Source organism: Crassostrea angulata, chromosome 5 (genome assembly GCF_025612915.1).
Source record: "Crassostrea angulata isolate pt1a10 chromosome 5, ASM2561291v2, whole genome shotgun sequence".
In the NCBI taxonomy this organism is placed as follows: domain Eukaryota; kingdom Metazoa; phylum Mollusca; class Bivalvia; order Ostreida; family Ostreidae; genus Magallana; species Magallana angulata.
The window spans coordinates 12969157-12982826 of NC_069115.1; the positions used below are offsets into that span (position 1 = coordinate 12969157).

The 13670-nt window shown below is 33.1% G+C and overlaps 1 protein-coding gene across 3 annotated transcripts in view; it reads right to left on the reverse strand.

The window, feature by feature from the left end:
• LOC128184035 (transient receptor potential cation channel subfamily M member-like 2) overlaps nucleotides 1-3251 on the reverse strand; it is a 66423-nt gene extending 63172 nt beyond the window's left edge. For all 3 annotated transcript variants that reach the window (XM_052853322.1, XM_052853323.1, XM_052853321.1), the window contains exons 1-2: nucleotides 2654-3251; nucleotides 1890-2043 (exon numbers count right to left, since the gene is read on the reverse strand). In XM_052853322.1, coding sequence (XP_052709282.1) covers nucleotides 1890-2043; nucleotides 2654-2702 — 203 coding nt within the window. In that variant the 5' untranslated portion in view covers nucleotides 2703-3251. The remainder of the gene's footprint in view (nucleotides 1-1889; nucleotides 2044-2653) is intronic.
• Nucleotides 3252-13670: the final 10419 nt, after the last annotated feature.

The window sequence follows — 13670 nt, forward strand, 5'->3', positions numbered from 1 at the left end:
AACAATTGTTACTTCTATGGTCGATACAAAGACCTTGTCGGCAAATATAATCTTCCACTGGGTCGCGTGCTTACTAGTTGCTAGACCATAATTTAAACCTAATTGTCTACGGACTTTTCCAATTTTTTCGATTACGACAAAAAGCAAAAAGCAAAAGGCAGGTGTGACCGGTCAGAATAGGATGCTCACTCCTAGGCACCTGATCCTTCCTCTGCCATTTTGGAGGTCCGTGATTCTATGCATTCGTATTTAGTTTTATGGAATTTTGGGATGGTTGACGGTTTGTTTTTGTCATTTTTTCATCTGAAAGGTTAATACTAAGTATTTTGGATCTTATTCAAAACAGTTATGTATTCTCACGATTTTGAATATAACAGTCAAAATAAGACGCTAAATTGCCGATATGCTTCCTTTACACCACCGCATATATCGATTATTGAAGTACTATAGTACTGTCTTGAGAAAAGAACTTTGAAATAATTTCCCAATACTCAGTATATTTCTATGTTATACTTCAAACCCCTCTTTGGTATCACTATTTGTCTCGCCGTCACGATTTTAACAATTTATAATCTACATCATTGGGGGTGAATGAATAGTAATCTGTGTGTAGTAATGTAGTTCTAGAGAAGATTTTATAACATTTTCCCTATATATTTCTACGTTAAATATAATATAAAACTCTTCTTGTGGCTTCAGTGTTAGTCCTCCGTAACAAATTTTACAATTCAGAATATACATTACTTGAAGATGCTTGCATTTTAATTTCACAAATCGGAGCATTTTAGTTCTTGAGAAGAAGATTTATAAACATTTTCCCTACATATTTCTATGTTAAACTTTGAACCCCTCCTTGGGCCTCGGTAATGGTCCTGTGGTTTACGATTTTAATTGTTTCAATCTAATTAAGCTGAATATGCTTGCATAGTAATTTCACAAGTTGGAGGATTATATTTCATGAGAAAAAAAATCAAGCATTTTCTCTACTTCTTTCTATGTTAAAATTTGAACCCCTTATGGGGCCTAAGTGGTCAGGGGGTCATGAGTTCAACAATTTATAATCTACATTATTTAAGAATATTTGCATAGCAATATAACAACTTGTAGCATTGAAGTTCTTGAGAAGAAGAGTTTTAAACAATTCCCCCCTATATTTCTACTTTAAAATTTGAGCCCCTTCTGGGGCCCAAGTATTGGCGTGGTCGTCACGATTTTAACAATTTATAATCGTCACTGTATATAAAATCTTTTCTGTTAATATTGGTTTACCTGGTGCAGTTGTTCTTAAAACGATTTTATAGACAAAGGTATAATTTTCACTGTTTTGCAAATATATCCCTAATAAAAAAGGGTTTGTTCTTTATTTTAACAATTAAAAATCCCCCTTCTAAAAGGATGCAATTTGGCCCAGTCGTTCTTGAGAAGACGTCAAAATGTATAATGTTTACATCAGACCGTCGCACAGGCAGAGAGAGTGACGGACGGATGGACGGACAGACGGGCGGACGACGGACAACAGGTGATCAGAAAAGCTCACTTAAACCTTCGGTTCAGGTTAGCTTAAAAAACATTAGTAATGCTTACCTACTTTAGAAGAGAGATATCGTATAATTATATATAAAATAACACTTTCCTTTCAAATTTAAATATTGTTATCCGTATTTTGTTTATTGTGTTTAATTCATTAATGGTATCAAAAAAACTTTAAAAGAATAAATTTTCTGAATTTTACTAGATAGCACAAAACATGCGTAATGACAGCTAAATTTGGCCACCAAGTTACTAAGTTACTTCTAAATACATATCACCGTATTCATGATCCAATCCCATTCGTGATTTGGCAGAGGTGACTTACTTGACCTCAGCTTTATCCTTATTTTTTTTTTAACCTTTTCACTTGTGTCGGTTCCTTGTCAGCATTTTTCTGATTCCCGTGTGACTCCTCCTCCTCTTCCTTCTTTTCCTCCTCCTCCCTTGCCTCTCTTCTCCGAGGACTTCCAATTAATTCATGTTGAGGTTGATTTAAGCTTCTACCTGGTATAACTAAAGAGACAAATATTTCCAAAATATTATATATTGTACCCACATACAATACATATATATTTAATTAAATGTTCTCAAGAGATTCTGCTATCTATAGAATGTTTTAATTAACTGTTTTCGTCATGTTTTGACGAATTTTTACGAAAATAAACATAACAGTATTAAGTTTCATTAAAATGCCTCTGAAGACATAAAATAGAATTTATCAATTATTTTCAAGTACAAAGTTTTATCAGTTGTGATGGTTCTCCATTCATGATTTCTGATTAGGCCATTTCACTGAAATTTTGCTTTCGTTTTGCCATAGAAATTGAATACGAGAGTTGTTTAAACTTCAAAAATATCAGATACACAGACTATTTTACTGCCCTTATATTTTACTTACATATTGTATTTTAAATCAATCATCAAATTAATTGATTGTTTTTCTTGAATTAACAACTAACTGAATCGTTGACTTCGTAAGTTAAAAGGTATGATTTAATACACCGTTTTATGCATTTTAGATTCAACTCATTTTCGAAAATATTAATGACACTAAATCCGTGGAATTCATTGATCATTGAACGTTCGGTTTGGTGGTTAAATAATTGAACAATAATCAACTCACCCCCACTATAAGCAGATGCGCTCTCTACGTTTGCCTCTTTGCTGTCCATGTTTGTAAATGATATTAATATGATATATTTGGTACGCTGCAATTATCAATCGCAACCTCTAGGGCCATTCCAGCAAGCTCAGAAAAACACATCGACTGTTTTAACATTACCGGTTGTTAGGGTCTTATACAAAATGGATTCGCTTTCCATCAAAACATGTAACAGCTAGTCAGCCATGTGTGTCGCCTCTGTGGTACATTTTAGGGTATTTAAAGCTGATCACCGCTTGTAAATAGGCATTGCCCTCCACTCTCACTTTCATTACTGCTGTTCCTACAACCCTTATATAAGGCTAAGACCTTTAAACAGTTCAAAGTACTTCGTTGTAGAGATCTCACCTGTGTGAACGTACATTTTATCTCTACGTGTTACTTGGTCGCACTGAAATCATCATTTTCTTTTTTTCAAGCCAGTAGAAAACTAACGATAAATCTATTGGCCAATGCATTATTTACAAACAGAATATGCACGTAGAATAAGAAATAAATGCACAAAATCCAGTTACCACGAAAGGAATACTACACGTTGGCCACAAGTTTTAGGTGTGCAATCGGGTGTAAGAAAATCGAAGGGTACAAATGGTACCTGTGTGAGGTTACGGTGCCTATTTACGAGCGGTGTTCAGCTTTTATTGACTTAAAAGAAGTCTAGCTCGTATATCAACAGATCGTAAAATGTGTTGTATTTAAGGTGACTCACTACACCTTGAAATATTTTCTCAAATCAGCAGAAAATATGATGATTATGATAAATATCATAATGGATGAGAAGATATTTAAGTCAAATAGGCAAACAATGTACGATTTTGGATGAAAATTTCGAAAATTTAATCCAGTAAACATGAGCAAAAGCTATAGGCGGATTCGAACTCAGGATCTGCGATTCAGAAGTCCAATACTTTAACCACTGAGCTAGGACTCTATACAACCCAATTGAATGATATAAACAGTTTAACAAAACATTTAAATCGCCATCTTGTGACGTAGAGTCTTAAAAAGTACAAGTCTAGGTATATTGGGATACCTTAAAAACGGGGATTGTCATGGACGCCTGTATAGAGGTCTCTTGTCATCGATATTTATAGAAATGGGGTTTCTTGTCATCGATAATTATAGTAATATTTAAAAAAAAACGACCTTTCCATTAGGATTGTCAAAGAGTACAGAACAAAAGGAAATAATTGTACCATAAGACGTGGACTTTGAAGGAGAACTTTTCGTTTGACATTGTTGAAGTCTGTAAAAAAATATTAATGAAGTGACCTGAAACGGTCTTTAAAATTTAAAAGTATGCCCTCCGCGAGCACTTGATATGAATTAGATGAATGAAATACAAACAAAGAAAGTTGGCGCACAAGATTGTTAATTTGCAGTGATCGTCCACACCAATCAATTGGGATTTAAATGTCTCTTATGAATACATGTAACTCTCGAACAGAATTTTTTTACTTTAAATTTTGCAAGTATTTTTTAGGACGTTGAAGTGCATGCATATACTTACTTTTTTAAAACACTCACGAGATATCTAAAAATAGGCAATAGGGGTAAATGGATGAATGTTTATATCGTTATTTGTAAAATTATATTGTATGTTATATATTTTAAGCAGTTTTATTAAATAAAACAATATTCTATTACATGTTATACAATAAAATCAAAACGATTTATTTTTTCCCTTTTTCTCCACAAAATTTCTCAGAGATGGCTGGATAGATTTTTTTTTGATTTTTTTAGGAATATGGACAATGTTAATATTCAAATCAAAATTCATTTTCTGTCGTCCGTTTCGTGTCTCTCAACGACAAGCAAGAGACATCGAGATCTTAAAAACGAATTAAGAATTATTATAAGAAGTTTTTAACGCATTTAATTTATTTCACACACAATTGAAATATAAGTTTAAATGCTTATATATGTCATCCATCCGATGTTAATTGAACAAAAAAAAAACTCTACTTCAGGTGAGGTATCTCAAATATCTCAAGTAGTCTTTTTAAAACAAATGTTGAAACAACGAGATCTCAGAAACTGTTAATGATACAGACACGAGACTTACATGGATGATAGAAATTTGATAGAAAATGTGTATAACTGCTTTTATTTTGTCAACCATCACTTTCAGTTCCCAACAGAGGCGTTCAAATTCCTTATAAGTTAATCTGTTTTTCTTTGACAATTTTAGATAAATTAATATGCAATAAAGACTGTTTGTCGAATCTTTAACAAGAACAAGAATTCCTTTTAAAGGAATGATCGACAATAATGATATCTTGATAGCTAGAAGCAATCAACATTATCAGTTTTATGTAAAAAAAAATGTATAAAAAGTACTGTATTTTTGAATCTGTACACCATAATTTCATCATTATAAACCGTCAACAAATTTGATTTTGAAATAAATTCAGGGAAAGCCGTTCGTAAACTCCTTGTCTATTTTTATATTTTTAACGTAATTATTAAATGTTGATTTATCTTCTTCTTCTTCTTTAGAATACTGAGTAGGCTCTTCAAAGAGCATTAACACGTATACAAAGAAAGAGTTGTATTAAAATAACTAAATGCGACTAAAAACATTGAATGCCATCATAACTTGCTATTGAGGTTGCATTATAACATAACCTTGTTTATAAATCAAGCCGTCTTCCTAGCTACTGTTATGCAAAATCAATAGATCGAAGTCAGTTCATGGAGCATCTTTTTATGATCGAGGTCAGTTCATCGAGGTCAATTGCATTACTGAATGAATCTTTCGATCGACATTCTTACGCGTGAGACAAATTGTGCATTTTTGAATTAACAGGTCAAAACTGTATTTTGAGTATGTTTGCATCTCTTAAGGTAAATGAATGGAAATAAAACTGAGTAAAATGTTATATAAATACTTAACCAAACTGCAGGTTTTTATAAGAACTACTTATGCAAGCGGAATGTGTGCACACGTGAAAGCATTTGCCGGATGCCTCATGTAGACACAACAGTGGTCGGTCGAAGCCGATCATGAACATAATAACTTTCATTCTTGAGCACTTTTGTTTGTACGTTTGCTGTCCCGAGAAGAATAACCTTGGCTCCTTGAGATCTCCAAAACGATCATGACTTGAACAGTCAAACTGTGTACATGTGGGATGCTAGACCTATTGTTATAGATGTGTTAACACAATTTTGTATTGTTCGGCGTAACATCCGGTCGTCACTGGAAGGACTTCCAAATTTTTCCCCTTTTTTAGTTATTTTACATAGATTGATTATTTTAGTATAAATCCTACAATAAGTCATCTATGCGATGTTAAATAAACTAAAAATCTTCATAAGATCTCAGAAACTGTAAGTGTTCAAAACAAAACTTACATAGATGATACACATTTTGTAGAAGGTTTGTTTTCGTAAGCTTGATAAACAGTAATGTGCGGGAGGCAAATGTCAAAGAAATATTAACTTTTATTTTCATTGAGCATGTCTGTTCGTCCGCCCCCCCCCCCCCCCCCCCCCCCGAGACAATAAACAGTGTTTCTACGAGATCTCAAAAACGGTAAAGAATTCAACAACCAAACTACTGTGGGATGATTAACCTTTGCATATAGATATTATAAACATGTTTTTCTTGAATTATCATAAACTTCCTGTTTTCACAGGTAGTAGTCAAAATATGATTTTCATTTTACATTTCGTTGTTTGACATGGAAGTTAAACAGGAAGAATCTCTGCCATTCAGTCAACTGAAATGTGACCGAATGGTTACTGAAAGGTGACTGAATGGCATAGTTATGCCATTCAGTCACCTTTCCAGACCTTTCAGTTATCATTCAGTTGACTGAAGAGCAGAGGTTCATTCTGTGAATTATTTCTGGTAGTTTTCTTCAAAGTAAATATTATATCGATTATATTTTTTAATTGAAAAAAGCCTTTTTTTACAGAATAAACAAGAGTTTAGTCTAAAATGTGTAAGTGTTCGTAAGACCTTTCGAATGAACTTAAGAAAAATGGGCTGGCCCCTTAAATTAGGGGCCAAGATACTCGCAAAGACTTTTACACATACCTTAAAAGCGATCAAGATTTTGTAAAGCATCGTAACAACATCAGTTTGTAAAACTCATTGCCACATCCATTGATGACGTAAATAGGGATTTAAGGGGACTAAAAACTTAAATCTTTATTGTGCTGTATTTGAAAAAGCAAAATACTTTGTTAAGCATTTAAAAGGATACTGACAATCGTATATTTTATCTGAAAGGAAGTGTTTGAGGTACAATTCTAAAATTTCATTACTAATTTTATCATATAGTAAAACACTTGAACGGAAAACCTTCTCATTACTCGTAACGAGAGCGTATCTAGTTAAGGTCTTCCGTTTGCAACGGAAGACCTTCTTGTTATTGCTTTGTTTCTTTTTCCCTATTATTATTATGATTTTTTTCCGTCGCGTTTTCTCAAACATGCTTCAGCCGATTTTTTTTGAAACTTTCAGATCCTATTCATGACAAAATTTGTAAGAAAATTACACGATATTTTTTTGATAGTCACTTCCGGTACCGAGATATTAAAGATTTTATGTTTTTGCTTGTTCACAATTTTACTCAAAAAGTATTAAAGATAGGACATTCAAATTTTCAGAGAAAAAAAATGCCCTTTGCATACCCGAACGTTCGCCGTCACTTCCGGTCGTCACCGAAAGGAAATGAAAAACCTTTTTTTTCAATTTTTAGGATTTCATTTTTTTTTATTTTTTCATATGATAGAGACGTTTTACATTTTTTGAAAATGGAAATTGTTTAAAAATCGATTCACTCATTCTTGAGATTTTGAACTCCAACATCCTGAATCGAGGGTCCACGTAGCTCAGTCGTTAGAGTGTTGGACTATAAATATTTTCTCCAAATTATTTTTGTACAGAAATCCTCTAGTTAAAGAAACGGAGGGTGTGTTGATATTTATTTTTTAATACTTGTCCTTTTCAATTGTTAGACTATATTGTCCAGGCGACCCGGGTTCAGTCCCTGAGTGCCGAATCCTTTTTCTCTCTTATTTGTGTTTTTATTAATAATTAATATTATTGTGTTTTGATTTTATCTTTAAAATGATGGATTTGAATGTTTTCCATATTATTGCGTGGACCCTGAGGTCCACGCAGAAAATATATAAGCGAGGTTAAACCGGATGCTATGGGGGAAATTCAGCCTGCGCATGAGCTAGCCTGGTTCCTGTGCGTAATGGGTAGCTCAGGGAACCAGGCTAGCACAAGTTTATCTGAATCGGGATCGGGATTCCGTGCCATATGACACATAAGTTCAAAGGCGCTGTAATATTGTAAAGTTGTCGGTAAACAGTACAGAAACAAGGTATTCCTTTTAAAGAAATGATTTGCATGTGATGTGAATTATCAGTATTATGAAATAAGTTAATGTTATGCCGAAACTACAACATGCATCAAATAGCATAATTTGCAATGTTTTGTTGTTTTCCGAATACACATGTAACTTAACTTTACATTTATAAAGTAGGCGAGGCTAGAGAACTACCCAATTAAATTTTTAAGCATTTAAGTATGATTGAATAATTATGTCACTATAAAAGTTTAAATCTCAAGAAAAATGCATCAAAATATGAATTTTTTTCATTTACACAAAGCTGTCACTGCATAGTTAATAAAGTAAAGCGAATCGTAATGTGTGTGCAAATAGCAGAATTCACCGATTGCCTGATACCATACATGCAAACTTCATTCATAGATAAATCATAATTATTTTAGAAGTATGAATCCTTTAAATTCTGAGATAAAAAGTCAGGGCTATATATGCATGTATACGCAATACAACATACAAATTATGTGGCTAAAAGCAGAGGGCTAGATTCTGTGGAATGTCTGATAATTTTAAGGCTTTCACGTTTTCGTTGGAAACACATGCAAATGGTCCACGTATTGTAGTCCTTTTTTAAAGGACAGGAACTTGTTTTTGTCATAAATAAAAATAATAGCGGCTTTTTCAGTACAAATATAAAGCTCTTTTCTGTCAGCAGCTCTCTAAATTCCGACGCTCGTCGCATCGCCGACATAAAGACATTCCGCCGAAGCACCCCTGCAGTTCGACGGCATTAGAGTTTGCTGGGTTGCTTTGCCGGCATCAAAGAAATGCCGCCATCTCATTGACTGTATGCACACAACATTTAGCAATGCACCCAAGTTATTCTACATGGCTTAAAAAGGAGGACTGATTAGTATTTATTCCCATATATATATATATATATATATATAGATATATATATATATATATATATATATATATATATATATATATATATATATATATATATATATATATATATATATATATATGAATGTATACATGTGTTTATTGACATACCGGTATGTTGCTTATTTTTTGGAATTACTGAACACTACAAAACACTATGAAATCTCTCTCTCTCTCTCTCTCACTCTTTCTCTCTTTCTCTCTTTCTAACTCTGACGACCGGTTGACTGCGATATGGTGTGAAAACTGATCACCAATGTATGTGTGTTTGGGCTTAGGTATGAACAGATGTAAACACCGACCATGGAGATACACTGTTGAAACACAGAGTCGGATTATTCACTTTTGATTTTAAAAAAAATCATTACGGCAGGGTGGATTTGGATTATAATCATTTAATATCAGTCTTATAAAGTTCGTAGTTATTTACAAAGGTCAACAAACTTGTACATGTTCGGCCGAAATTAAATCGGGATTAGAGATTAAGCATCAGGGTCAAAAATTCACAAATTTTCTATCTTATTAACCGATTGCTTACATGTAACACTGATCGTTTAGACATAACACTGGGGTATCGAGTGGATTTGGGAAAAATGGGGATAATTAACCATGCTACATTTGTAAGATGTGTGTTATTTTATTTTCCGATTTAGCAGAATTTTTATCACCCAGTGTTAGTCGGCAAAGATAAACTTAAGACAAAAAGAAAAATAATCGATGTATCAAAGAAGCAGATAAAAAAATAACCAATTTCTTCACCGAATCGATTTTTGATTAACTTACCCTCTCTCTCCATCTCTCTCTCTCTCTCTCTCTCTCTCTCTCTCTCTCTCTCTCTCTCTCTCTCTCTCTCTCTCTCTTCTACTCTATAGTGCTTAATTTGAGGCCCCGAGTCAGAAAGGTAAAAACACGATAAATCCCCTTACAGCATCAAAACCACCAGTTCCAACACAGTTTTGATTGTAAATTTTCCTCCGATATTTACGTACCTCAGAGATCTTCAACATGTCGATATACGTGATATTTTATTTATAAGTGTATAGCTAGATAAACAATGAACGTGCATATCCGTATAGATTAGCCTAGCGAAAATTTTTATCTGGGGACAATGTATGTATTAGTTTATTAAATCGGAATTCGAACTAATTATTCGTCCCTGGGAATAAACCCCGTTTCAAAATCGCCCCCCACTTGGCTTCAGACTTTTGACGAGTCTTCGGACAATATGCTTTGCCCTGCGTACATGTATAATCTCTCTCGGATGGGGATCCGATTATTACTGATCAAATAAAATGACTATTATTGATGAAATAAAGTGTTTTTTCTATTAACTTATATAGGAAGTTAAAAATGCTGATGTGGATCAAAAATACGCTTCTTATAACAACAGTTTCAATCCAGTGTTTTCTCAGACGTCAGAGTCAATTTGTTCCCGCCCATTTCAAATGTTTTGACTGTAACAGGTGACGTTAGCTGTATATTTCCAATCTTGTCAGTTTATGTTCTGCGGTCTTTGTTTTGTATCCTTGCAGTTGAATGAGATGTATTTTTATATGCTTATGACCGCCAGTTTACAAAATTAACAAATTAATTAGATGAAATTTATGCACTTTTTTAAAAATCAGGTTCAGCATGTAAAATTTAGATTTTTCATCTTCTAGATAGGGAAAATATCTTAAAGAAAATATCATTATTTTGTGATCCTAACATTAAAAATCGATGAAAATTAAATAAAAACGACCTGATGCATTCTTCTCCATGTACCTAATATTAATGTTATACATATATTAGAAAAGTAAATATCAAAGAAAATATCATACTGAAGATTTTAAGAAAGATTTTAATTTTCAAATCAATGGTACAGTGGCGTACAGTGGGGTACAGTACTTGTCAGTTCTCTGTACAGTGCCACACAGTAAGGGTACAGTGCTTCAGTAGGACTGTATAGTGGGGTACAGTGGTAGTAAGTAAAAGGTACAGTGAGGTACAGTTAATGTACAGTAAATGTCAGGCAATGAAAGTCAATTTTTCAAGAATATAATTAGATTTTAAATTTAGTAATCTTACTGCCAGGCTTCTCTCTCTCTGCATCAAACTGTCAGTGATGATTGTTATTCTTCAGCTGCAGTGCACTTCGAACGTTCGCCATCACTTCCGGTCGGCACCGGAAGAAAGCAGAAACATTCATTTTTCATTTTTTCTTGTTTTTAAATATTTTTTCTGTCATATTACGATACAGACGCTATAATAAATGCAGAATATGTTTTTTGTTCAAAAAGCGATCCACATTAGAGTAGTAGTCAATAAAAATATGGGGAAATTTTTGTGATGAAAACACGTATACTTTAGTTAAACTGGCATGTCCTTTTTAAAATCCATAACAGTCACTCAAATGCAATATATTTCTAATATATATATATATATATATATATATATATATATATATATATATATATATATATATATATATATATATATATATATATATATATATATATAACAGTACAATATTTTATGTTCATGGTGGTCACGTGATATGGCAGTCGCATGGTACAAGCAGATGTATTTGTGGTTTGGAGGTCATTTAAAAAATTCAATATTGCAAGGGCATAATCATGTCAAAATTCACAACTTAATTATGAAACAACTTGATGTTATATCGTAGATTTTGAATACGGTGCGAACTTTTTAAGATAAGAATATTTGTTATAGAGGAAACCGTAATTTATAATGCATATGTTGAATAATTTTGAAGGTCACAGGGTTAATTTCATTAACAAATAATTGATTTGTAAGATTTTACAAGGATCGTAGAAGTTTTTAAGTTACATAGCATATTTCAAATTCACATGTAAAAGTTTGTCGGGATCAGGTAAATGTATGCCCTTCCAATTAAGTGATTTATTTAGGTACTCAGATTTTAGATAATTTATACAATATTTTATACAAATTCGAGGTGGCTTCTTTATACGATGCATACTTTTAACAAAATGAAAATAAGACTATATAGGTAGCATTCTACTAATAATAATTTTATACAAAATATTCATTTGTACTTTTCTGTTAATGTATGACATTTATTTTTCTTCGCTATAAAACTGCACGATAGCCTTCAATGATTTAACTTAATGCGTCATTTTGAAGCATATGACGTCATATTTTGTAGTACAGCGAGAACGACATCTCGCTTATTTTTCAGTGTGTACGATATAACGGACATCAAAATTGTAAGTAATAGCATTTGTTGTTTATAATTAAAAGATTAGTATAAGTTAATTTTACTAATAAATAGATTGATAAGTACTTTCGAGGTTTGTAATATACTGTGATGTCATAATGCACATTTCCCGTACTTTTTGTCTGAACGGAGTTTATTGACAGCCTTAACTGTGCTGCGTACACTTTTGTCCAAGCGGCATGGGTGCAATCCCCGAGTGCCGACTCTTTTTTTAGACGGAGGCTCTATGAGCCTCCTCTATTGCTACCGGTCAGCTCACATGTGACGTCGACAGTGGATTTGACGGACACCAACTAGCGGCAAAAATTGCAATATTCGTTTGGGATTCATATTTCAATATTATTATGGAATAAATATCTTATTTGCAATTACAATAAATAGAATATATACATATTGCGATCAATAAACATAATTTCTCTCGAAAATTTTAGTTTATATGTCAAATTCCAAGTAAGTATGAATATGCATGAGTGTAAGAATAGCAATGTTGTGTAATCGTTTAGTGGCTATTTATACTTCTTATACAGCTTCCCGTCCGTGACGTCAAATAATGAGAATTCCTCAAGAACCATCTTGTGTTGACCGAAATATTGAATAATTATGAGATTCAATGGATAAACGCGGCGGTGGTTCTTAGTCTGTATCGTATATTACTTGCGCATTATCGATAAATCTCCTGCGGAGATATATCTTTCTATGTATAGCTACACTCCCGCCCCCGGCATCGATCCAATGAAATGATAATTCAACAAGTTGAACCACTGCTATGTGAACTTGAGTATTCCCCCCAATGAATTACAGACAACCGTGTTCGTAGCATGGCACATTTTAGTTTAGCTTTACTTGGCATGCATACTAAACCTAATATGTTTTACGGTGCTACCGTTCTGGCGAGCGCAGCATACCTTGCATCATTGTTAACTTATAGTTTTATTTAGGTATCAAGGAACTCAAAGAATGTTTGAGAGAGTATTGCTCTACAATAAGTATGGTACTAATTTTAATGGTTATGATACATACAGCGCAACCCCCTACCCAGAGAGAGAGAGAGAGAGAGAGAGAGAGAGAGAGAGAGAGAGAGAGAGAGAGAGAGAGAGAGCGGTACCTGTTTGTAGGTGTGTAATTTCCCACTTTTAAATTCAATAGTCTAACTATATGCAATATCTACATAATTTTTTTTACCTGTTTATTATTTCATTTTATTCCTTTTTATTTAGTTCAAAATGTTCTATTGTTTATTTACTCCCTTCTCATATACTTACCTGCCTACTGTACCTGCATGCACAATTAGCTTAAAAATGGATCGATATGACAGTAAAGGATGGCTCTTGCTAGTTTATATATGTATATATATATAATCTCTATATTAAAAAAAAGATTAAAAACAAATCATATGTCAATGAGGCAGGTATCGCAGTCTATACTGAAATAGCCAGTACACTCATTACAAATGTTTGATCCACCTTTAAATTTATCGCGGGAA